The 27889-nt window shown below is 36.6% G+C and overlaps 1 protein-coding gene across 2 annotated transcripts; it reads right to left on the reverse strand.

The window, feature by feature from the left end:
* Positions 1 to 2970: 2970 nt before the first annotated feature.
* LOC116169787 (multidrug resistance-associated protein 7) lies at positions 2971 to 27868 on the reverse strand. Of its 2 annotated transcripts, XM_031485957.1 has the most exons (17): positions 27727 to 27868; positions 26961 to 27603; positions 26622 to 26913; positions 18821 to 19084; positions 18547 to 18770; positions 18263 to 18500; positions 15731 to 15999; positions 15423 to 15680; positions 15260 to 15377; positions 14252 to 15213; positions 4641 to 4773; positions 4419 to 4592; positions 4153 to 4359; positions 3875 to 4097; positions 3640 to 3831; positions 3345 to 3588; positions 2971 to 3298 (listed from the first exon to the last, which is right to left on the reverse strand). In XM_031485957.1, the coding sequence occupies exons 2-17, from the start codon at positions 27597 to 27599 to the stop codon at positions 3056 to 3058; spliced, it is 4680 nt and encodes a 1559-aa protein (XP_031341817.1). In that variant the 5' UTR covers positions 27600 to 27603; positions 27727 to 27868; the 3' UTR covers positions 2971 to 3055. The 2 variants fall into 2 exon arrangements, with proteins under 2 accessions (XP_031341817.1, XP_031341818.1); XM_031485958.1 differs by lacking the exon at positions 27727 to 27868 and having other exon boundaries at positions 26961 to 27613.
* Between the last annotated feature and the right edge of the window lie 21 nt (positions 27869 to 27889).

Consider the following 27889-nt stretch of genomic DNA (forward strand, 5'->3'; position numbering starts at 1 on the left):
GCTTAATTTACAGAGTTGCGCAGGTAATTTAACACGATCTATTTCCAGCGTGTAATTGAAAATCAAAGCCAGACAACGAGGTGATACAAACACCATTTAGAACAAATAATTCAGTCTGAAACGGACACGTGCTCTATGTGTGTTTGTTCCATGGTCTCATAATAATACTTCTTAGAAGTCGACTTGATACGTTGACACCGTTTCACCGGACCTTGTGATGAGTTGATATACCTACTTAACACACACTTTTAGGACTATTGATAATCTTTGACGTTTCTTCAACCCTTTAAAACAGCTGAACGATTTTCTGGTTTAAAGCCCATTGATGAAATCTGCAAAGCAACATGAGTTTCTCGATTCTTATCGCTGATCAACGTTGACGTTATTTGCGCTAACCCGCTTCACCTCCAAAGTAGATTTCCGAAGGGCGCCTACTCCGTAATTAAACAACAAAATACTTCTCGTCGGTGGTCTAAACAATAAATCAACCGTGGGGATCACGCGCCACGGACACCCCGCTAGACGATTATTACCTACTTCTTCACTCTATGAACGAGACCCTACAACTCCAAACTTAAATATATGTTGTGGAGGATTTTATGATTAGGCCAACTTAGGATCCTCATTGTCATGAGTATAAATTAGTCGCACGGTACCTATCCCACAAGAAATCGCCGCAAGACAAATGAGAAGGGTTTCTACGAACGTATCCAAAACATAATGACACGCGGGAATCCACCAACAAGGAACTCTGGTAACATCAGCCGCTGTACAGTGTACATACATACATAAGAAGTATGATAAAAACTATAGTTTGTAAACGAAGGCCAAATGAAGTACCTATTCTCTTTTGACGGCGCCATCCGCCCACCAACTACAATAAAACTACAATAAACAAGACGTGCTAAAGATCTTGGTCCGTGATGAGAACACGGAATCAAAATGAAATAACTAATAACGTTTTATCCACTCTGCAAAAAAAAGCGATCTCGCACATCTCACTGACCATACTAGCAAAATCCAATACGTGAATATTTTGCTTCAAGGTTCAGGAAAATATCACCTCCAATCTCCAATGGGTTAAGTGCGGAAGAACACCTGGTGGCGATGATGCCCCTAGCTCAGTGGCGGATACAGCAGGGAGCAAGTGCCCCCTCCGACAAGCCCAAAAAAGCTTGCCGAAAAGGAAAAAGACCCTCTTTTAAGCAACTTCATTTACATTGTTTCCATTACATTCCCCACGTTCTATCTTTATAAAAATGTGTAGGTAGGTAGGTACTATGCAGGGCTTGGAACCCATGTGAAATATAGGTTACGTTTCCGCACTATTTAGGTAGAATTATTTCTGGTACCGGTTCCGGTTCTGTGGCATCAGTAGTTTTCGGTTCCGGTTCCAGTTTTTTTTTGGTTTTTAAGAGTTCCAACATAAATAAACTCTCTTACTGATTTTTATTCATTTTTGGTCACTCTAAAATATTTTGTATTTTGTTTAGTACCTATTAAGTTAGTTAGGGTTAAGTTGGTAGAAACATTGAATAAGTACTCGTATAATTACTTATTCAATGGTAGAAATTAATGGGCAGCTCTGAATAAAAGTGAGAATTTGAAATTTTGGCTGTTGAAATTTCTAGCAAGGTAATTCAGAAGGAAAGATTTTATTCTGGGCCATCTAGTGGATACCGGATCAGTCTTCGGCGATAAGGAATATTAATAATCAAGGCTTTTTTATTGATACTACAGAACTAAGTAAATAGTGATGATTCAAACAAGGAAAAGTAAAGCAAGTCAGAAGTCAGAAGCAAATTTTAAGACCAACAAAAAAAACGCATTTCCCTCTCACAAAGCGCAACAGAGAGAGAACCGAAGAATACCAATTCTTTGGGACTAATAATAATAACGGTACCGCAGTATCGGTTCCGGATATCATAACTTGTTAAATAACGGTTTCAGTACAAAGTGAAGGACTTATAAATGTAATTGGTTCTTTTCGGTTCCGGTAGCAACAGCTGGTACTGTATGTGGACATCGAACACCTGAATTTATTGTTTGAAATGGAATCCTAAATTCTACCCCATCTATATGTATCAATCAATCAGTAATTTTCTACTAAGGCTTTTATATTCACAATGTGCCAGTGCGCCCCTCCCCCCCCCGAGTTTAACTGGCCACTGCCCTAGGTGAACTTCGCCCTTTAATTATTATCTCCCTTCTGTCCTCAAACACGTAGAGATGGTCGTCCGCGCCACAAGAGAGGCCCTGGGGTGTCGGAAGGTGCGATCCGACGTCTTCAACGTCACGAAAACGATATCCTGTCCTCTTTCGACCGCTGGCGCATGAGGTTCAACGCCGACAAGGCGGAAGCCATCGCCTTCGCACAGAAGAGATGACAGATCGAACGTGATCACTCTCACTGGCGCGGGAGTACCATAACAATTCAGGCAGGATCAACTCCTTGACGTGAAACTAGCACAACGCCACCTAAACCTAGCATGTTACGGCGACGTCACCGTTGCTGGTCAAATCGTTCGGATCCACAAGACCTAAATTCATCCACATTTGATCTATCGTCCCGCGTTGATAACATTGTCCAAATCAAAAACCATAGAGATGAAATGTGGATATTTCTTTATAGTAACTGTAACTGCACGCCTTGATGAAGAACAAGATGCCATTTGGCGTGCATCTTCCTAGGCGCAATAGTCTAGACTGACGGATAGGCGAACGAATCCAGAAAATTGTGAATTTTTTAAATGCAAATACGCTATGCTGCGATGCAATGTAAATTTAAGAAATCATCAAACAATATGCTAAATGTTACCAGGAAGTGATGAATCTCAAACAGATTGGCTACTTTGTCAAAGGTTGCCCCAATCAAAATGGGATATGAATATTTGAGCCAGTTTGCTTATTTCAGTTTTGGATCATCAAATTGGCAAAGAAACCATACAGATTCATAGAATAATTAGAAAATTCATGTAACACTTTTATAATAAATACTGGTTTTACATATAAAATATATTAAAATTCACATTTGAAAATATACACAATAGAAAAATTACTCTTGATTCACTAACTTATAGAAGTGGGTAGATGGATCAGCTAATAATTCATTTGGTGAATCGAATTCAAGAACCTGACCATCTCCCATTACAAGCACCCTATCACAATCCAACACTGTGTCGATACGATGCGCAATTATAATGACAGTGCTTTTACGAAATGCAGTATGTAAGGTTTGCTGTATTAGCCTATCTGTCGCTTGATCCACATTTGCAGTTGCTTCATCGACGCATAGAATCTAAAGGATAGTAATGAAGTAATATAAGTAGAAGCGTTATTTTTACCTTGGTGTTGTGTAAAACTGCTCGGGCTAGACAAAACAGCTGTCGCTGACCTATTGACAGATTTGATCCTGAAGATGTGACTTGATAATTCAATCCACCCAGCCTTTTGACAGTTCGCGTTAAATCTACTTTACTTAAAGCCGCCCAAATTTCGGAGTCGGGAAAGTTGCACAAGGGATCCAAATTCTCTCTTAAACTTCCACTAAACATAAACGGTTCTTGAGGTATGCAAGAAAGGCGAGATCTATAATTTTGTGATGAATGCAAAAACACGATATTAAACATTACATTTTACCTTAGAACGGATATCGGTATGTGGGAAATGTTTGTTGAATCTATTGTGACTGCACCACTGTGTAATTCAGATAGTCGAAAGAGAGCCACGAATAAAGAGCTTTTTCCGGCACCTGTGCGTCCCACAACACCTACTTTTTCCGCCGGCCGCGTTTCGAAAGTAACTCCCTTTAATGCAGGCGCCAGGTGATCCCTACGAAGTAATGTTTAACTCAAGCGATTCGTGATCAACCTACCTGTATTTTAAAACAACTTTATTGAAGCTGACGACACCTTGAATGGGCCATGCATACGGTGGATCTATTATTGAGGTCGTGGTTTCCGGTTCTACTTCCTCGATGTACTGGCTAACCCTTTCTACTGCAATAATTTCCCGTTCTGTTTCTGTAAAGGCGTTTATAACGCCTCTAAGCAAGCTTGTGGCGGACAAGGCATAGGAAATCGCTAAACCAACTAAACCTGAAGAATTAGGGTGTTGTAAACTCTACTGTATGTTGAGTGTCTTGGCACGAACCTGGATTTGCCACATTAAACTGATGCTGTATCACTCCTATGAATCCAACTCCGCTCACCATTGCTACACCGATAAATTGCAGTCGTAAACTCAGCCACTGCGCTGCGACTTGACTAGCAAATTGAGCCTTCATATTGCCCTCGATGTTGTCTTCATTATCTCGTCGAAATCGGTGCGTTGCTCGAAGTGCGCGAATCGTAACTAAACCTAAGGCAATATTTTTTGGATTAATTTGATTTGATGATATGCAAGAATTTAAAATTTACCTTGCAGTGTTTCAGTAAAGTGATTATAAATAGGAGATAGCGTAATACTTGATAGTCTCTTCAATTCCCTCGACGTTAAGCGATAATAATATTGTAACCAATGGTAAACAGGAATTAACGGAATTAAAATTAGACATAACCATGGAAGTCCATAAATCGTGAGAATAACTGACCCTAAAAAAAGTTTAAAATATATTTTGTTTAATGCTGCGAAAGTCTTACCAATTACACCAACAAATTGCGCTAGTAAAATATTAACAGTGAATGGTAGAGAGTCGTCTACTGTAAATGTATCACTAGAAAATCTATTTATTATTCTACCAAGTGGGGAGACATCAAAGAATGTCACTTTGGCCTAGAAAAAAAAACATACGTAATGGAAAACAATGGATGTTTTGTCTATCAAAAATGTATACACACACAGCTCATTTTTTCTCATGTCAGAATTCAGTATCACCATTGAATAAAAACACTATAAGAAGCCTAACGCTTATGGAAGAAAGCGCGACAAATCTCACAAATCCCCTTGCACCCGCATTGGTTGTGACCGCCGAACTCTCTTTGCGGTAAATAGGAGGAAAGCAAATTCTCATTCTTCTCAGTTCAAGAATCGACTCTATTGACAGTGTTCCCATTATATTCTCAGTTCAAACTCTGTCGCGCTTTATTTCCACGGGGTTAGGCTTCTTATAGTGTTTTTATTCAATGGTATCACTGCAAGACATACGGATTTGGTTAAAAAAGTTGCGTACTCAAAGGTTTAAGAAAATAGTGTTTAGAAATCTCTCAAATGCTCGTTTTCAAAATATTTTTGCAAAATCGAATTTTTCAATATTAAGAACTATTTTTTTCAGCCGTTAACATTTGACCTAGAGCAAAACCAATAATATAAAATATATATTAATATATAATATAAAATACTTAAGGTGAAGCTAAACCAGGCGATTTAGAAAGACATCGCCCATTTTGCGAATGGTACAAAAGAAATCGCCAAGAGAATATGAATTTTCCTTAACAAATAACATGGTCTGATAAAAGTATGATTACGAATAATGGCATTTACAATAGACGAACTGTACACTATTAGCCGGGAACAAATCCACGTTTAAATAGAACGTAAAGGCATCGACACCGTTTTGGTTTTAACATGCGGGCTGGTGTTGTCGGTACAAGAATTGTAGGACCATTTATGTACCACCATCAGAGCGTTACTTACATTTCCTGTAAAACGACTTAGAGGTTGCTCTTGATAACATACCCCTAGCCATAGATCGCAACTGTTAGACACAGTAAGATGGTGTACCTGCACATAATTCTAGAGCCGTTTGAGAATAATCACGCATTCGGAAACATCCTCGCCCGCTTGATTGTTTCGTATGGGTGTTCATTAAGGATCATGTTTATTAGTAAAATTTTGAAACTGAAGAACTGAGGGAGTCACTCGGAAGCATTTTCCTAGCATTATTCCGCAAATGCTGACTAGGGTGTTAGAATCGACAGTGAGATGATGCGTCTGTGTTTAGTAAATAATAGAAATCTTTTCACACATATGCTGTAAATTTAATTGTTTTATTTAAATTTGGTTCTTGTTAATTCTTCTGGTAATTTAATTTGGTTGGATGGTTTTTTGTTTTTTCTATTAAAGTGTATTAATTCTCTAGACGATGGTGATATCAGATTTTCAAATGGACGGATTATTTCAAAATGGCGACTTTCAACTTTTTTTTTAATGATATGCCATCATTTTTTTTTATTATTGACATTGTAAACTAACATTTTAATCTATTTGGTAGCGCACGAATGTTATACACTCGATGTTATTTTTGTCCAAATATCAAGTAGAGGTAGACACATAAGAAACATTAAATAAACAATAACGCTACTTGAATATTTAGATACAAATAACATCGAGTATAAACCATTGATACGCTACTACATTAAAATGTTACTTTATTTTTTCATAGAAAAAGAAATGAATTTTCAAGCAAAACGAAATACTATCCTGACAAGAATGTTTTTAGGTAGTGAGAAGACCTTCAATTTTTCTCACAACTTCAAACCTTTAAAATAAAAAATGGAGCATTTTAACAACCATCTTTTTAGGATCTCAACAGGGATCGCAATAATAAAACCCGTTAAAAAGTAATCGTAAACGATTTACAAAAAGCGCATTTCCACTTGCATTCATTTCCATTTGTAAGATGCAACTTCTGTTAAAATCGTAAAAATCCGGCCTCAAATATGAAAGATATCGTTGCAAATGTGCAATCAATTTTTGGCGTGCTACTTCAATTTCAGTTTATAAGAAGAATTTCATTTCAATGCTTTTCTAAATAAGAAAGTTGGAACTGTGCATGCGAAAATCTAAATTTTGAAACTGGCGTTAGATTTTCCTTTATTCCAAGTGCCTATGTTTAAATTCTTCCATAAATAAAAAAGTTTGCAATTCAGTTTATTAATGATCGAGATGCGAAAAGGGCACTGTGAATTTTGAATCGTCTCGACTCAACTTTTGGCATTGCGTATTATATGGCTAAACCTATGCCCATATTGAATTTCATGCAATTCAGTTCATAACTAATGGAGATGTCAAAGCGATCGGACATTTCTAACCAAAGTTATCGTTCACACGGGCAGATAGAGGGACAGACAGACAAAGGAACAGACGGACAGACCAACAGACAGGCGACAAACAGCAATACAAAATTATAAACGATCTTTAGGATCGTTAATAAACGGCAAAGGTGTAAAATTATGGAACATGTAAAAAACGGTTTGTTGGTTTTTTACAATAACTTTTTTAGCAATAAACGCAGAAAAAATTCCTTCCTCGGTGCAAGCTTCGACACCATAACGAACCAAATAGCGAAAAAAGTAGAACAATAGCTCTTAAGATAAAGAACTAGTAGCGTCTCAACGAACGAGCGGACGGACGGATAAAGTGGCCGCAATAGCGCATTTTTTTAAATTTTTGTAGAAATGCGCTAATAAATGATAGCATTCCTTAAAAAAAAGTTGAAAGTCGCCATTTTGAAATAATTCGTCTACTTAATTGAAAATCTAATATGACCATTGTCCCAAAATATTTTGAATGTAGTATCCATAGTGTGGCTGAAAAAAAATAGGAGATTACTCTGAAACAGTTTGTAAATCATAGAATTCAGAACAAAAAGGGCTTTAAGAATATGATGTTAGAATATCAAGGCCATATTTTAAAAAAATTAAGTTGATGGCTCGGCAAAGACGAAAGGTAGAATTAAAAAGTTTACAAGCCAAAAGAAAAAGAGTACTAAAAAATTGCTGTGGAGAAGTATCATTGGTTTTTCTCTATGTCAAATATTAACGCTAGAAAAAAATAGTTCGGAAAATCAAAAAAATCGATTTTTTCAAAATATTTCAAAACACCACAAATTTTTCTACACGCTATCTTCTTAAACCTTGAATAGCGCAACTTTTCATCCTATTAACCAAATTTGTATCTCCTGCCGTTTCTAGAATGCCACAGTGGGCTCCTTATCTCGAGCACAGTGTATACATGGTGCTCCATAAACATGGTGCTTCATAAACATGGTGTTAGGCACAACTTTGATATTTTAAATGGAATTCTCCATATTTTATTACAATAGTAGACCTGAGACGTTAAATCGTAATTATGTGAGTCGTCAGTCCGACTATATAATTGCAAATAGGTAGTTGTTTAAAGTATAAGGCCGCAAAACCAAGAACAAAATAGATATATGTATATACTATAAATATACGAGTATATAGATGTGAAACAAAAGATACAAAAATATGTAAAGGGTATTAACTGCCGACTGCGTACAAAGTAAACTAGTGATAACTATGTGTTACAGCTTGTTAAAAATTACTGTAACAACCTCGGAAGATTACAGAACTATAGCTAAACATTACACTGATAATAAAATACAGTACCACACATTCCAAGACCCAAACAGCAGACCCCTCTCAGTAATTATAAAAAACGTCCCACCTTCTTTAACCGAGAAAGATATTGAAGAAGAACTTGCACAATACAACCTGCCGATTATACGGATCACTAGACTACTGAATAAAGACAAAACACCTATGCCAGTGTGTGCAGTGCTACTAACAGCCAACGAAAAAGCAAACGAAATATTTAACATCAGCAGCATATTTTACACAACAGTCATCATAGAACCAAGAAGAAACAACAACAAAACCCCTCAATGCCACAGATGCCAACGCATTGGACATACTAAAAACTACTGCAAACTAGAACCACGATGCGTCAAATGTCAAGGACACCACTTATACACCAATTGCGACAAACCTCCACAAGAGCCCCCGACATGTATCAATTGCGGAGAAAATCACCCAGCAAACTTCAGAGGATGCAGATATTTCGCTGAATCAATAAACAACCGAGACAGGCGTCCCCGCAACGAATTATATAAAACAACAAGAACCCAAAACACACAGGTACCCGCCAATAACACAATAAACTTCCCCCAACTCCCACGCACTACTTCGCAAACCAACCACCCGTGGCAACCCAAAACAAACACCCCTGCACCTGAAACATCCTCCTTACTTAATACGTTATTATCATCCCTCATAAATCTAATCCAACCCTATATGGAACAAATCAAACAATTCATATTATCCAATCTCTTGCCCTCCCTTCTCAATGGACCATAAAATTAACACAATCTCTCAAATAAAAATCCTAAACTGGAATGCAAATGGCATCAAAAAGCAACTAAACTTACTCAAGTGCTTCCTCACAAGGCATTCGATCGACATAGCATGCATCTCTGAAACGCACTTGGGCCACTCCGAAAAACTCAAAATATCTGGATACCGGATCTACCGCACCGATAGAAATGCGAACATTGCATCAGGAGGGGTAGCCATCATTATTAAGCACAAAATCATACACCACGAATGTCAACCACCCAACACTATGAATCTTGAAACTGTTGGAATTCGAATCAAAGCACAAGACGGCACTTCCGTAAACATCATATGTGCATATAAGCATAGACCAAATACAATAGACTGAGCACCGGTTTTAATGTGGACCAATACGTATAGATGGAGTTGGACCAACAGAAGTCGCTTACCAGCAACCAGTGGCGCACTGAATTAACGTCAGAAATTTTAAAACTGAATAATTTTATACAACTGAAAACCCGTCATTTGGCAGATTGCGTGGTCAATATTATTATTTTGATTGGTAAATATGATTATTTTGGTTTGTATGCTGTGTAATATCGTCCGATTTTTGAATTATTAATATAGAGTTGTAAAAATTGTGTTCTCTGACCAATTCTTCCAAACGCTCAGAAACCGAAAGGAGATTGACGAAAATATATGCGGACTTTTTTAAAGGGCAATGAAATTTTCTACAAAAAAGTCCGCGGCAGCTTATGCCGACGACGCGAAGTTCCGTTTGGAAACGACAACCGTTTGAAGATTATACAATCACCTCTCCCGCGTAATTGCATTGCCTACTCCATTCATAAAGATACGCGATATAAACCTAACACCAGAGGAATTTGCTGATGTTTGCGCCGGTTTTATAGCGACTGCATTTGCTAAAAATATACTTACATTCTTTCGAATTACGAATTTTACATTGGAGATTACGCCATGACGGGGGCCAAAATAGTGGTAACGTTTTAGGAATGTAAAATGCTGCATATGCGTTTTTAAGTGTTTTTTTAAGGTACCTCGTTTTCAAAGAAGTTTGCATCTACATTATAAATTTATAACCGCAGTTTGAATAACTTTCTTTGCAGAATCTGGCGGCTTCTGAAGGCATACTTGCGAATTATTTTTTTATTATTTTTTCTATAGCATTTAAACAGAATATAAAATAACGCCATGTAAATACCAAAGTCCAATACATAAATTTTTGCCAATAAAGTAAAATTAAATTTCACAATCACTAATAGAGGCTAATACAAACAAATAAATTATTTACACATTTTTGACGATCAACATTTTAGGATGAATTCGACGATGAGGCTGTCGTAACGCTGAACTGAACTGTAATAATTACGTAAAGTTATTAGATTGATCAATAAAAATTTTACGTGCTCCAAACATTGTTGATGTGTTATTACATGCGGGCATTTTCGTTTAATGAAAACCTTTAAAACATATTTTTGGAAAAAAATTGGCAAATTTTTTTTACAACTATACTGGAGCCAGTACTTATCAACAGTTTTCGTTGAAAACAGGGTTCGCAACTGATTTTAGCAAAAAAATAGAGACATAGAGACGTATTTACATATTTAAAAATAGAGACCATTTCGAGACCTTCGAGAACCAATTTCCATACAAAATTAAGCAAAAAATATTTATTTTGTAATAGATGAAAATGATGAGATACATAAACGGCAATATATCTAAAAAAAAAAGTAACCGTTAAAACGTAACTGCATAGACGTTGCAATTTTAATAACATTTTAAACAACGTAACAACATAAAATGGATACATTCTTAAAATACTTATTACCGCAACGCAAAACACCTTCTCGTCGTTAAATTTTCGACCCCAAGATAATATCTAGCTTCTTCAACCACTCAGTTTGAAATTTACACTTTTCCATTTTGTTTTATTTTATTATAAAAAACCTATTTTTCTACAACTGTCAAAAAAACCTGTCATTTTCTGACGAATTTCGAAACGCGAAGTACTAGATTTTTAAACGGTTAATTAATAAGTAAGGTTGCTCTTCACAACGTGCGCGAAACCGTCAACAATGAAAAAAAGTATTTCGCACACATGACAAAGTTGAACTTAAAAGCAATCGGTTCAGTTGTAGAAAAAATATTGTATATAACGGTAGCTTCTACACTGTGAAATTTGACTCTGCAAAAACATTTCCTGTAGCTGACATGATAAGGCGAGTAACCAACGCTTTTGCATGAACGGAAAACAGCATCACGATTCGCGAAATAAAATTTGAAACGCTACTGAGGTCATCGTAATTAATGTGTGCGCCATCTATGCGACCAATGATTCATTACGCCGTGCACAGTCTAGTGTATTTGGTCTATGATATAAGCAACCCAACAAAAGGCTTCTAGAACAAGACATCTCAGCAATCTTCATCAAAAGTGAACCCACACTACTCATTGGAGACCTAAACTCCAAAAACACCATTTGGGGATGCAGAGCAACAAACCCAGCCGGCAGCAAACTCTACGACTTATCATCAACTTATGCTTTTCCAATTGAAGCCCCGGACGAACCAACTTACCAACCCTACAGATATGATCATCAACCCGACAAACTGGATATTCTTGCTCGCAAGAATTTTAATAAGCAATTTCTACAACAGGTGCACCCCGAGCTGGACTCGGACCACCTACCAGTCATCATTACATTCCTAATAACGCCCGCAAAATACACCCCCGAGCCCAGACTAATCAATGGAATAGTAAACTGGGAACTTTATGGCGAATATCTCGACAAACAACTTAAGTATCCCAACAAACTACAAACCCCAACTCATATAGACGAAACAATTATACATGTAACAAAATGCGTCACCGATAGCGTTCGCAAAGCTACCAAAGAGACGGTAAACAGAAAACGCACAAATGATAATGCATCACCTAAATATATACTCGACTTAATTAAGCAAAAGAATGCACTGAGAAGAGAATGGCAGAGAACTAGAAGTCCCGCAACAAAAAACGCTGTAAATAATTTATCCCACCGTATCAAACACCAGCTTGACGCGTACCGAATCTACTCCTACCAAAAACATATCAGTAATCTTGAACCTGGCGATCCAGGACTGTGGAGAACCACTAAGCGGATACTACGTCAGCCCTACGAAATTCCACAAATCATCACGGATGCTCAAATACTTAACTCGGACGAAGAAAAAAGTGAAGCCTTCGCAGACCATTTCGAGAAAATCTTCAATCCTCACAACCACACCGATCGGGTTTTTAATAACCTAGTAAACAACTTTGTTGAAACACACCAACCAATCCCAGAATTAAACGTTAAACCAACCACACCCAAAGAACTCGACCTAATTATCAAAACCCTATCACTTAAGAAATCTCCAGGCAACGACACAATACCCAATATCGTACTAAAAAAACTTACCAAAAAAGCACGCGCGTATTTGGCAACAACTTTCCACGCATGCCTAAGATTAGGGTACTTCCCAAATATATGGAAACACGCAACAATACTTATGATCCATAAACCGGGAAAGGAAAAGAAAGATATCAACAGCTATAGACCTATCAGCTTACTATCAACTATTTCGAAACTCCTCGAAAGGGTAATTTATTCTCGACTAAATGAAGAAGTGCAAAGACTGAACATTATACCACCCTTTCAATTCGGATTCAGAAAAGGTCACTCCACCAATCATCAATTGCAACGCGTCGTCGAGACCATTGAAAGAGGATACGAATCCAAACAATTTACAACAACCCTGTTCAATGACATTGCCCAAGCCTTTGATCGGGTATGGACCAATGGTCTGAAATACAAAATCTCACTTCTCCAAATACCCAATTACATCAAAACCATTCTATTCTCCTTTCTAGAAAATCGCAGCTTCGCCGTTAAAATTCGCGCATCCCTTTCCCCCACCAAAACCATACAATCAGGGGTCCCGCAGGGGAGTATCCTAGGCCCAATCCTTTTCAATATCTTCATGCGGGACTTCCCTACTATCAATGCAGACCTTGCAATGTACGCAGACGACACAGTCATAATAACCAAAGATGAATGCTTGGAAATGGCCATCTCCAAACTGCAAGACGCCAGCACTATTCTCAGTAGATGGTTCAAGAAATGGAACCTATCCATTAATTATGATAAATGCGTTACAAAAATATTCACACTACGACGTATTAATAACCCACCAAACATCAACATTAACGGTCACATCATTCAATGGAACGCCAATGAGGAGCCCGTTAAATACTTAGGTATATACCTTGACAGTAAACTCACGTGGAAATACCATATACTCAAAAAACTAAACGAAGGACACACGAGACTAATCCAGCTGTATCCACTTCTAAACCGAAAGTCCGCCTTACTTCCTCAATGCACTATTATCCTGTACAAAGCACTGATACGTCCATTAATCCTCTATGGGTGTGTGGTATGGGGAAACACAGCCAAAACAAATCTTCAAAGACTTCAGATACTCCAGAACAAAATCCTCAGAATTGCATTCAACGCCCCCTGGTTCATCACAAACCAACAACTGCATTACGAACTAGGCATCGATACAGTTGAGCAGCATATAGCGAAACTTACTAAAAAATTTCACGCCAACCTCAACAACTGCAGTAGTGCAGCTCACTACACACTGGGACGACGAGGTATCCATGTACGACTCAAGCGTAAACTACCCCAAGATATATTCCTTAGCGACGACAGCGACCAGTGACCAGTTCCAACAAATCCAGTGCTCACAAGTGAACGTAACGTAACATTTAAACATTCTTGCGGTCATACATACCGCTCATGTTAGTTATATACTAAACACATCCTTGTTAACAATGCCTTGTATAACAGTGTAAGTAAATTGTTGAGCAGGCAAAAGCCTAAAAAAAAAAAAAAAAAAAAAAAAAAAAGCTTAGGGATCAGTAGTAGATACTGCGCTGAATATTTTGTTCATGAAGTGAGGTGAATTAAGGTCGGTTCTAGATGACGTCCATTTAAACTCCACGTTGGTGGACTGCTGAGGTGAACTACGTACTTATTTAGTTTACTGTAATTCCTTCGAGTTGGGTGTATCACAAAACAACTTATAAATGAGCTGTGTGTATAATTAGATGATATTCTTGACACTTACCCATATCACAGATTGTAATAATGACTTATGAATGCTCTTTGCAGCAATTATTCCACCATATGCAAATAAAAAGGCTCTAAGTAACGTGAAAAATGAATTGAATATGGCTAACAGAGCATATACGATCAAATAGTCGTCAACTTCTGCACTGAACAACTTCAAGTGCGGATGGCTCAGAACTAAGCGATCGGTAGTAAAGCTAGTGGAATTGGTGTGGTTTGAGTTTTCATCGTTAGAGACCCAATATGACAGCCACCAATCAGTCACATTACGAGATGTCTGCATTAAAATTAGCGAGAATATAATAGATGCCGACAGTATAGAACCCATTGCTGACAGATACGCCATGTAAACTCCAACTTTCACCGTTCCATATTCGCGGTTTTCCTCATTCAGTAGGCTATCTTCCCTACTGGTCGTTTCTCTGTCAATACTGTCAACAAATGAGCTTGAATTATCAGACTGGAAACTGTTGTTACCCAATTCTAAATCTATTGGAAGAAATTCATCTATATTAGGCAACACGTCTGTCGGTTTGCCTTGCTGCTTAATAGAACCATTTTCCATGACAATAATAGAATCTGCCTGTGCAAGGTATTTCACATGGTGGGTACATAATACTCTGGTTTTTGTCTTCAAAAGACCCATAATACAATGTTTGAAAATGTGTTTAGCCACTTTTGCGTCAACCGCTGATACTACATCATCTAGTAAATAAATCGACTTATCTTGATAGATGGCTCTTGCTAAAGCAATTCGCGCCTTCTGGCCGCCAGATAACGTCACTCCGCCTTCGCCAACTCCTGTAAAATCACTAGCAGGTAGAAGTAGGAAATCTTCCTCTAAACAGCATGCGAAAATTACGTTCCGATATTTCTCTCTATCAAACGTTTTGCCGAATAATATGTTATCTCGTATTGTGCCTCGTTGTAACCACGGTTGTTGACTCACCAAACCAAATCCTGCAACACATTAAATACTTAATCCATTAAGATGTGGTAAACACACCTTGATCTAAATCAATTGCAGCTATAAGGCCATCTTGTTTAGAAATTTCCGCTAGGATAGCAGCGAAAATTGACGATTTTCCACTACCAACGACACCCATAATGCCTATAAACTCACCCTACATCAAAAATGAAGCACATCTACCTTAAAATACTTCACATACTTTCCTAATTGTAATTGAAATGTTATTCAATTTAAAAACACCCGATGTTTCCTGCGGACTACCTTCTCCCCTATCTGATTTTTTCCCGATTCCCTTATCCTTAACGCTTTTCCTTGGAGTATGATGAAGCGCTGCTCGCTCTTCCGCAGACAGAGATTTCCCCCAGTCAAAGGAGGCATTTCTTAAAATTAAGCTCGTATTCGGATGTTCCAATAAAGCTGCATTTGTATAATACGATTCTACATCTAAGTCATGTAACTAAAAATACAGAGTAACAAAATATGCAAATTCAAAGTGGTTACTCTCACGTTCAAAAATCGCTGTATTCTCTTAATTGAAACCCACGCCTCGGTCACCCCGTTCAATACAAAAGGAAAGGCGTTAAGTGGACCTATTAGCATATTGATTAATGCCATGCTGGTGAAGACTGTTGCTGCAGTTAATTTATTTCCTAACAGTACGTATGTTCCGAAAGTCAAAATCGATATTACAACGGGCGTTGTTGCCCAAAAATAAACGCAAAGGGCGTCTAAATATTTTCGATATTTTAAGTATTTCAATTCGCCATTTCTCATTCCTAAAATGCATAAATGAAATTAGGGTTTTGGTTATATGACTCGCTGATGGGAAATTTTAGCACATGGAGTTAAGTATTATTATTTATATATAGATTATACGCAGAAAATATTTCTTTTTTGTTGCTCTATTGCGCAGGATGGTGATACGGTATTTACCCAAAATTGGAATTACCAAACCACAGTTTTTGAAATTCAACCCTTGGTTACCGAAGAAAATATTATATCACACGGGGCCATTCCAACAGATAAGGCTGGAAATGTAAATTATTACCAGCATGAAAAAAAACTTCCTTTTATTCGATTTATACGAAAAACAAAATTTATTTGGGATTTTAATTACCGTGGTATGACGTCACACGCGGGACGCTTATGACACGAAATTATTTTTCCAAACGCAACTTTAATGTCTCATAACTTTTTCATTTGTCGAGGTATTTTAATTTCTTTCATTTTATATATGATAGAAATTCTCCATTGCAGTTTGGAGGTTACGCTGCTTTCTCAACATAATTCAGAGAGACATCGGGCGCCACCGACCGACATCGAGGTGCCATCAAGTCGATAAAAGATCAGTCATCTGTGATAAGGAACGAAGACGGATGTGATGCGTTCTTTTCAGGAAATGTGAGCTGCTTATTTGAGAATTCTTAAGAAGTTTCGCCATTGTTCTAGAAACTTTTCGTTTGCTATATAAGCAAATTGAAATGTGTTTAATGTTAGTTCCAGTATTGGTGCCAAAATGATTATTAATGAAGTTCGCATTTGTATGTAATAAATGTGTGAAAACACTGTTATAAATTCCTTTAATATGACGAAGAAAACTATTTGTAAGATAAAATTTTGTATGTACTACGGGAATAAACTGATGTTTATACTCTGGAGCGACTAAAAAGCTCTCGGATTTGTCGGCCCTCAAGCTTTTTAACTCATCGCCCCCGAGAATATAAACGTCACTTTTCTGCCCTTAATACATAAATAACTATAATAATTAATAGTAAAGTTACAAAACACATCCTCTAACTTATTCAATAATTTTTAATTTTCATTAATAATGTCCTATATTTGATATACAGTGAGTTTTTTTTTAATGCGAACATAGGAGTTTGCATGTAATGTAATTTCCCTATGTTCGATTTAAAAAAAAACACATCAATCTATGAGATGTGCGCGGTTCACATTCCGAAAACGCGCAATTTGTGTGACTATGAACAGCAATTCATAGTCTTTATGATGAAGAGCACTCGGTAAGATTTTTTTAATTAAGCCATGTGAGGCCATAGCAACTTTAGGATAAATTTTTCTTAAACTTACGATAACTTGACTTCACATGGCACGCGCTGACATCACAATTCATTGTGAACCAACCTTCAATTATTTGTAGGTCATGTGCACCTGGTATTCTACTAATTTGATTTATTCAATACATAAATGAAGAAAATAAGAAAATAAATACCGAAAACAATTACAATAAATGTTCGAAGTGTCCTCCTTGACATTCTAAGCAATAACCTAACCGATTTCGGAATTAAATTGGACGGCGGTATTTTTAAAAATGTGACAGCTGTCAATTGTGTCTACTACTCAATAGATTGATGTGTTTTTTTTTTAATCGAACATAGGAAAATTACATTACATACAAACTCCTATGTTCGCATTTAAAAAAAATTCACTGTATATGTCCATATACAGTAGAACCTGCAACAGGTTGCTGCTTTCGGCTTTAAAGATTTTTGTGTCAAATTTACAAAATTTTCTGGTATAGGAAATTTTATATGTGTACCACTCCATAGGGAAAAAAACAGAACTTGAAGAAAATAAAGCGTTTTAAGATAAGAAACAAGAGTTTAAGTACATAAGAGTCGAAACGTTATAGTGTTGCCGGCTCTATAAGCCCTCACGACAGAGCATGAGGGGGTCAATTTCTGCTATACTTACCTACCTATGTATAAAAAAACACGCAGAGAAATTCCTAATTCAATATTTAGAAATCTAGCATGCTGTGTGCTGTCAGGATGTGGGGTGTCTATTGTGTTATACAGAAAAGACCTAAACTGCATTCATTATTAGAAGGTAGTAAGTAGGTGGCGCTCTATTTGAAGAAAAGCACACATAAAAAATGTTTGCGTGGCTGCAGTTTACGTTGATAACTTTATAAAAGCTGCGCTTTTGATTAGATACAGACCAAGTGTTATAAGTAACAGTTTTCTGTACTGATAAAACTGTACCATAGAAAATAACAATGAAGCCAATTTAATATCTTACGTGTTATGCTGTTAAGAAAGTATTGCTCCCAAACATGAATTTTAATTGTCCGTATGCCTCTCAGTATCTCAGTCATAAGTTTGACGCGACTGTCTTTTTGTTCCATCATTTTGGTACTTAACTGTCCAATTTTATTGGCTATCATTTTATTTATAGGAATCAATAAGACGGAAAACACGAGCCCGGCTAAGAAAGCGAATCCCACTTCATTGTACAGTAAATATAAGGAAACTCCCAACTAAAATACCTCCATGAAATATTGCATATTATAAATTGAAGCTTACCTGAAATGGAATGCTCCAAAATGCGTGAAAGCTGGGACAGGAGTTGACAATGCGATCTGTATCAGTCGACATAAAATTTACTATCTCTCCTACTGAGAATGACAAATTTAAATCAGTTCCCGAAGCAGTTAACGTCTTTCTATAAATCGTCGTTACTAAAGCAGCTCGGATTTTTAAACCTACCACGCCCATATAAAAATTAAAATGAGTATCACAAAATGCAGCTGAAATAAATACGTTGTTAGCATTGGTACAGTAATACGAGTAATCATACCTAATAAAGTGGTTAAACATAATCCTAACGCGTACAAATATCCGAAGTACATCTCTTCGGATTGGTCCTCGATAAAGCTGACGAGTTTCTTCAAGAGTAATGGTCCCGCGAATCCGGCACAATCGGCAATTAGTCTTAAAATGCCAATACCGTAGAATTGAATCCAAAAGCATCTATGTAAAGCTTTCAATAAGGATACGTTTGGTCTTGTGATGCCTTGGTAGAAAACATCTGATGTTGTCGGGAGACTTGCAGAAGATGGCTCTAAAAAATAAGTGGTTACTAATATACAATCACAAAATTTGCATTCATATAAAAAGACCGACAACAAACATAGTGAAAAGTGTAAAGTTTCCCAACAAGGAGCAACTATCTATCTGTATCTTGTTCTAAAACTGGATTTAGTAACGAGTATTGCCACTACTTCTAATAACAGCTTCTAAACGTCAAGGCATGCATGAGATTTTTTCTAGGAGAATTTGGTCCCATTCTTCAATTAACGCGGGTAGTGGTTTGTGGAAGTGGTCTTCTGACTTTGATCTCTATTGTATCACCTTAGGTATATGCTCAATTGTATTGATCAGGTTTGTGCTGGCGACAGTAAATATGGAATTTCAGCATCGTCCAAACACAGACTGTACTTCTAAAATACAGCGACACCAAACGATCGCCTTCTTGACGGACTTGTTTGCTTGGCTTTACTGTAAAAACTGTATATTTTAGATATTTTTACGTAGTAAGCAGTGGCATAGTAAAAATAATTGTATTCCACCGTTTCTGAGATTTGACTCAAAGCTGGTATTTTTGAAATGCAACACCCTGTATATCTTAACGTAAATTGTTTTTAATTATTTTTCCTGATTATACATCCTATATTTTTTGTTAATTTTGGCCATGAACCAAAAATAAAAACCTGATCTTTTAGGGTTGTTAAATAGTAGGCCATGGTTTTATAGAAATTATGTATATAAAAAACATACAGGTTGTGAATGCAAAAAAGATGTATAGAGTTTTGCATTTAAAAATACCTATATTGGGTTACGGTGGTGGCCCAAACATTTTTTTAAACCACGCTACTCGAATCTATGTAAAATTATCTAAAATATACAGTTTTACCTTTTTTCTATCTTACACAGGTCGTAATTTCACAAAAAAGTGACACCCCGGTCACGAAAATCACAAGTCTCTATCACTAAAAACAGCTGAGATACCCCACAGTCTCAACAAAAATAGGACAAAAGGCGCGACCAGCCACTTTTTGGATTCTTACATGAAGATATGCGGGAATCATTAAATTCCTTGACAACTTCCAATTTGTAAAATTCCCTGACCATTCCTGGTAATTATATAATAATAATAATAATAATAATAATATTTAATTGTGAGAAGGTGAATTACACTTACACTCGTCAAAAGAAACGGGAAATTACATTAAACATTAAAAATAATAGTATATAACAAACAATATAACAAACAAACTAAAAACAGACAGGTAAAAACAGTAAAATCGCAATAAAAACGCTAACTAATTACATAATCTACCACTAGCCACAAACTCGTTAAAAGAATAAAATGCGTTACATAGAAGAAAATTTTTTATGCGTCTCTTAAATATGGGGTAGTCTAAAATCCTTATATCTAAGGGAAGGCAGTTGTATAAATGTTTGCATTGGTACTGTACTCCTTCTTGTGATTTTGAGTCTGCATAGATCAGTACGGATATTGTTTTTTTTTCTTGTGTGATGAGTATGTACGTCAATTTGTTGTGTGTAAAGAGATATATTTCGTTTAGCATAGCACAGGGCTTCAAGAATATAAATACAAGGAAGTGTTAAGATTCTGAGATCGATAAATGCTTGACGACAATCGTCTCTATAACCTAAAGATGCCAGAACACGAACAGCTCTACGTTGTAGTTTGAACAAGCATTGCCAATGAGAACTGTGTCCCCAAGCGAGGATGGCATATGAGAGAGAACTATGCACAAAACCAAAATATGCTGCTTTAATGGTATTTAAAGATGTGCAGTTGCGCAACCGAGTAAGTAAAAATATCGACGTGTTCAATTTTTTGGACAAATTATCGCAGTGATATTTGAAGTCTAATTTGCTGTCAATCACACAACCCAGAAATGTGAAATGAGCACCATTAGAGACGATATTATCTTTTCTTAAAGATAAAGGCAAGATAGTAGTCTTAGCAGGATTTAGTTTCAAAGTATTATCAGTGCACCATCTAGAAATAAGTTTGATGCCGTCTTGAATGTTGGCATAAGCCGAATCATAACACATACTACTCGATATTAGTGTAGCGTCATCTGCGTACAAAATACATTGCGTCTGCGGTGGCAAATGGGACGGTAGATCATTAACATAAATTAAAAACAGCAAGGGTCCAAGGATAGAGCCTTGCGGTACGCCGTATTTGATGTGTAATTTGTTAGATACTGCGTTGTTAAAGAGGACACATTGATACCTATTAGACAAAAATGAAGACACTAATGACAAACTCCGTTTACTAAAGTGATACACCTCACTAAGCTTGCGGACTAAAGTATCATGGCATACACAATCAAAAGCCTTAGTGAGATCAACAAAAGCAGCTATCATGTGTTGCTTATTTTCGAAATAGTGTAAAGCCTTCGCGGTGAAAGAAATAATTGCGTCAGAAGTACATTTACCTTTCCTGAAACCGTATTGATACTGATAGAGCAGCTTATTAGATTCAAAAAAGTCAATTACTTGTTTATACAGAAGTTTCTCTATGACCTTGCTGAAAACAGGCAAAATAGAGATTGGCCTGTAACTGCTAATACTCTTTCCATCCATTCCTTTTTTAAGAAGTGGAATAACCAAACCAACTTTTAAGGTTTCAGGAAAAATACCTGTTTTGATAATGATGTTTGCTAATTTAGTTAAAGGTTCGACGAAAACACTAACGTTACGTTTTATTAAGGCCGCGCTAAAACCAAAAATGTCTCTTGAACTGCTATTTCTCAAACTTTTGATTGCGTCACGTGTGTCGACTTGCGAAACAAATTTAAAGTCGAATAGCAAATTATCGGAAATCTTTAAATTACAAGAGCTAACGGGGTCGTTGACAGTGTTAGGCAAATTGCCCAAGATCTCCTCAACGATACTGCTAAAATACCTGTTAAAATCATTGCATGTTAAAGACGAATGTGATTCAATATTACAATTTTTATGCGAATTTATTATTGACCACATAGATCTGCTGGAATTCCCAGAGTTTCTAATAAAATTATCGTTGGCTTTTATTTTGGCAAGTCGAATCTCTTTTTTGTAATGTAAAGAGAGCGATTTCTTTAAATGATATAAATTTGGTGATTTATATATATAATGTAGTTCACTGATCAGTTGTAAATTCGATCGGAGCTTACGTAATTTGTCAGTAAACCAATTGACTTTGTTCGCGGTCCCCTTTTTTGTAATCTTTACAACAGGGAAACAAGTATAGCAGAAGTTACAAATCATATTCATAAAATCGGTCCATGTTGCGTTACAGTCGCCTGCGTCAGAGTTTATGATTGATTTCCAATTACACGTTTGTAATTTACAAAAAAATAGATACATACCTGTACTCGATAAGGGACGGTATAGCTTGGCACAGGTTATTTCACTGCTGATGCGTTCAACTTTAAGTTCGATGAGTTGACCAAAATGGTCCGACAAACCAGTATTTATGGTCTTACTTCTATAACTAAAGCATGAAAAATTAATGAAAATGTTATCCAGGCAATTCTCTCCACGAGTACTAGTGAAGATTGTCTGAACAAAGCCGTTTGCTTCCAGAAAATCGCAGAGCAGTTGTGATTTGTAATCTTTACCAAAATTAACATTAAAATCACCTGACAGAACAATATTAAAATTAACTAATTTGTCGAGCATATTTTGAAGTAGACTCATAAAGGTATCAAATTCTCCATTAGGAGACCTATAAATACATATTACAGCAGTGTAAGAGTTAATGCGAGTGCCACAGATTTCAAAGTGCATATCAACAGACAAGTCGTTAATAAATTTTAAAGGTTTATAAGAACTACACGATTTATTTAAAATAACCACTCCACCATGAGTCAACGAAGATCTGCAATGGAAGGACGACACTGAGTAGTCACCAAGTTTAAGAGATACTAGTAGTTCGCTGTCGATAAACCAATGCTCACTTAGACATATTAAATCGAAGTTTTTTGTATGAATGTATCTGCCAAAATATATGCCGATATTACCTAATATAGGACAATAAACGAAATTTCCAGCAAGCTATGGAATTATTGCCATAAGAAATACATTGTAAACTTCAAGGCAAATATTAAAGCTTAATTCCCAAATAAAATACTAAGTGTTACTTAGTGTCAGTGTAATTTTTAGCTTCCTAGCATGTGCTAGGTAGCTATTGCGATAGCCGTTTTTTGAACATTTCAAAATTTCATCAAATGTCGACGTTTTAGACCATTTTAAGCAACTTTTAAAGAATAAAATTTTTTTCCGTCTGTATGTACGTACATCGTACGTTTGTTGGCAATTTTCTGAGAAAACGGCTCGACGGATTTTGTTGAAATTTTGTATATATGTTTTAGGCATACCGAAATTTTGGAGCGCCGTAACGGCATCGAACTTTTTTTTTCAAATAGTAACCTAAAATTTATTTATTATTTGGAAGACCTTATTTTCCTGTGTATAACCTACCAAAAATTGGGCCGGGTTATATTATCAAAAAACAGAGAAAAAAATTGTCAAAGTCAAAAAATTGTGTTGCATATGTGCAAAACGCAACGATCTTGTTGCTGAAGCAATTTAAACGAAATTTCTATGGTAAGTCCCTTTAATAAAAGCAAACAAAATTCATGCGCAAAAATCGTGTTGCGCATGCGCAGAAATGCAATTTTCTTATTTATGGAACAATTAAAACGAAATTTGGATGGTAGGTCCTCCTAATAAAAGAAAACAAAATGCATGCGCAAAAAATCGAGTTGCGCATGTGCAACATCCAACTTTATTATTTATGGAGCAATTTTCGGATGGTAGGTCCCTCTAATAAAAGCAAACAAAATGCATGCGCAAAAATCGTGTTGCGCATGCGCAGAAATGCAACTTTCTTATGTATAACCTACAAGTCGCAAAAATTTTATTTTGGCACCATCAGAAAGCTGAGAAAATTCACTACTTTTTGATACCTTTGAAAATAAATGAAGGGCACTGTATCTTAGAAAAATGCATGTTTCGGTTTTTTAGTCATAACTTTGCTATTTGTAGCTACATTGAACTTTAAAGGGAAAAATTAATCAGCATAACATTCTGCACAACTTTGCCCATTTAAACGACTTTGTATCTCTTACAGTTTACGAGATCCCCATAGCAAAAATGGGAAAACTCATCCTTGAATAATAAACAAATGAATTCAATGCGTTTATACAGGGTGTAGCACCTAAGACCGCTCGGATGAAATTCCTTTACCATAAAACATATTGAAAAAATCTAGAAGTAGAATTGTGTAGTGTAGTATTGTACAGTTTAGTGGTGACGTCACATTTATGTTTGTATCTACTCCCGGCCTGCTCCCAAAGAAACTTATTTCAAATGTGAATTCTTGAATATTCTAGACTGTTCTTGAACGTCATATTTCCCGGAAAAAATGCGTCACCTCTGCTTTCGTTTCTTAATGCCGATTACCTACTCATATTTTATCGGGATTTCTAGAATATTCGCTACAATATATCTTATGGTAAAGGAATTATGATCTGAGGGGTGCTGCACCCTGTATAGAATTAGAGATGATTATGGGACGGGTGTACATTTTTTATACAAATTTTTTGAAATTTATGAAACCAAAGACCACCTCATCTAATCCTGTTCCCTTCCTCCCACAGTTAACAATAGTATCATTTGTTTTTGGAGTGGGATATGAAACTAAAAATAATTTCCAACATTTTCGCTTTGTCATCTTACTTCTGCGCATACGCGCGCAGTTTTTCATGGGTTTATTATAGTCATCCGATTTGCCTCTATTAAAAGGCGTTACTGGCAAAATTTCAGCAAGATCGGTTCGTAAATAAGCAAGTTACAAATGCGCACGTGCAGAAGGATATGCCTTACCGGTCTGTCTTAAGGTGGGTTCATAGCTCTCCGTTCATACGTTGCGTTGATCCGTCAAACGGATAGTACGTTTTGTTAAGGTTTATAGCAATCCATCCACATTGTACATTTGCAAGTATAACCATAACCTAAACTTTATTTTGTACTGTACCCTCCGTGATTTTCAGTATGTGAAAATGGTACGAAAGTAAGAAAACATTGCTATCTGATTATTACCGTGAAGAACGAATAGGCGAACGCTGTTAACATACCAAACATAACCTCACTCTTGTTAAAAACGGACCAACGGAAACGTAAATGTTCAACTTCAACCAACTTTTCCGTCGTAAACGGACGACGTACGATTTAAAAATTTGCTGTCTTCTGATTGGCTAACGGACAAACGGAAACGTATGAACGGAGAGCTATGAACTTACCTTTATCCAACCAGCAAGTAATACGCCTACAAAAATTTACGCAATTTGTCCCAGTAGATTTTGAGTTATCATGGTAACAAGCTGGATAACAACTACAACAATGTACTTTTTCTGAGATGAAAACAATACTTTACCTATCCATATATGGGTGCGGGAAAGTAGCAAATTGTTGCGCATGTTAGTGCACTGCACACCAAAAAAACAAATTGTGATTAGAAAAGAGGAGGGTATCAATAATTGAGGGAATGTGCTTTAGAACTTGGTTGGAGAGAGCAATGAAAATAGTGTAGATTCGAGTGTAGATGTGCAATCCAATCTTAATAATACATTTCTTGAGTCACTGTAGATCTCCTAACAAAAGGAAATAGAGCATCACGAAATAGGAGACGCGTGCACCTGATTTTTATTATATACCATACGCTTACTCTTACAAGAAGCATTTATGGTTAAAATGTCAAACAAATATCTCAATAACTACAAAAAGTGACATTGCGCAATCTGCGCATGCGCACATTATACATCGTTTAGTATAAGAACAGTCGCAGGTCTCCGCCCACTGCAACACATGTCTTTTCTTCGCATGGGCTAGATAGAGGAGAAAATATAATAGCATAATTTGTGTATAACTCACAGGCGACCAATTTTGCAGTGGGAGGCTATCTGCATGATTAACGTGACTATTTTTATACCAGAAGAGCAATAGGAGAAAGTGGCCACAATAGCGCCTTCTAAAATGAGTTGGAAAATTCGCTAAAAATGGCGATTATGATTTAGGCAGCAAGTGACATTAAATGGCAAATTGCAAAACTTAAGTACTTAGGTATAGGGCAAGAATTTAAAAATAAAATAATATGTCAGGTATTCCACTTAAAATACGTTTCAAATGAATTCGTCTTATTATAAGAATAGTGTCAAATTTTGAAAATATATCTGTATTATCATTGACTCAACTAGTTAAGACACACTGTAAGTAAACAAAATATACCTACTGATTGTCTCATTGTTTACTGTATAAAAAACACTAATGAGGCAGTTTTTTCCTAAATCAATTACCGTCAACAACAAAAAGGTAAAAATGGAATTGTGAAAATTTGAGAAATGTCCCCTCTAGTGGCCAAAAATATATGACAACCCGAGTGGCAACCTTTGAAATAATCAAATTTTGTTTGTGCTATTGACTTCATTGTAAAATATGAGTTGAGTAAAAGATCACTATTTTTTATACATAAGAAGACATCTAATTTGGCGCACCCTGTATGTTACACGTACCATGAATATGTTCCGCAATTCTCTTCTGAACATCATCGATGTTTCCAAGAAGCGCCTTTTCCAGTTTCAATCCCAAAGTAGTGGTATTTAACGAATCTGGAAGATCGTATAAATCATCGGGATGATGTAGGCGCCCATCCACCCCTTTCCTCATTAAAGGATTGACCCAGTGAAATATTAACTTCGAAAACCAACTATCATCTTCCATAGCGGTTCCAAGGTAAAGAGGATCACGTTCCTCTACAAAACGGCTGTAGGGGCTAGTCGTGAGTAACGCCTGAGTTTCGTCATCCTAAAAGTGCATGGTAGCCCAATTGCATTCGATCGAGTTTTACTTACATGAGTGTAGGTTAAGTAAACAGTATCGCCTTCACCTGGGATGAGCGTTAATCCGTACAAAAGCTGGAGAATAAGACGAACAATACTGAAGCTGTAAGCCAAAGATGCACTGAATGTTTTCGGATCTTGAACTTCGTATATAAGAAAATGAGTGCGCAAGGAAAGCACGCTTAAAACTGCAATTAGACACCATAGTACACACATAAAAAGTGGACCGCGAGGGCTTAGTCCCAAACGTTTCCTTAGGACGAGGAGAAATCCTAAGTGCGTTAACCAAGCGATTCCGTCCACTGTTGTTAAAAAATACGTAATTCTCTCAATCTGCGTTTCACTTTTGTTTAGGTCGATGTATGTTTGAAGTACAGGTAATGCAACCATAAGTGAAACAATAATGCATCGAATTTTAATCGCAAGCAACTGAGTTTTCCCCCTGATTACGTAGTGAATTTGGCGACCGAAGTAAAATGCGGAAACCGTCGCGAGCATTGCTAGGGTGGGTATTTGAAGGCAAAGCTGCTCAAAACATAATCCGATATCGCGTGTTGTTGAGGACCAAAATTTAAATCCGTCCGCGCCACACAAATCCTCCCACTTCCAGCGCCCTCTAATGGTGTCGTTCACGCTTCTCGAAATATCCATAATTCTGTAAGAAATAAAATGCCTGAATTTTTGTGCACTTTGTATATTTAAAACCAAGTTTGGGACCAGGAAATGTTCGTAAGGAAAATAGCGAGGGGTGCAGTAGAAAAGTGCTGCTTTTACTTACGTGGTTGTATTATGCGTCAGTGATTTTTTTCATGGTGTGGAAGCTTCTATTGCAAACATATTGGTAAGAGAACTCACAAAGGCGAAGTATTTTATTTCGGTTTTAGGTTATCTTTCCAACAGAAAGTGTAATAAACAGAACAGTGATTCATCTGGCTGGTCAT

The sequence above is a fragment of the Photinus pyralis genome, unplaced genomic scaffold (assembly GCF_008802855.1).
Source record: "Photinus pyralis isolate 1611_PpyrPB1 unplaced genomic scaffold, Ppyr1.3 Ppyr1.4_LG4, whole genome shotgun sequence".
Lineage (NCBI taxonomy): Eukaryota > Metazoa > Arthropoda > Insecta > Coleoptera > Lampyridae > Photinus > Photinus pyralis.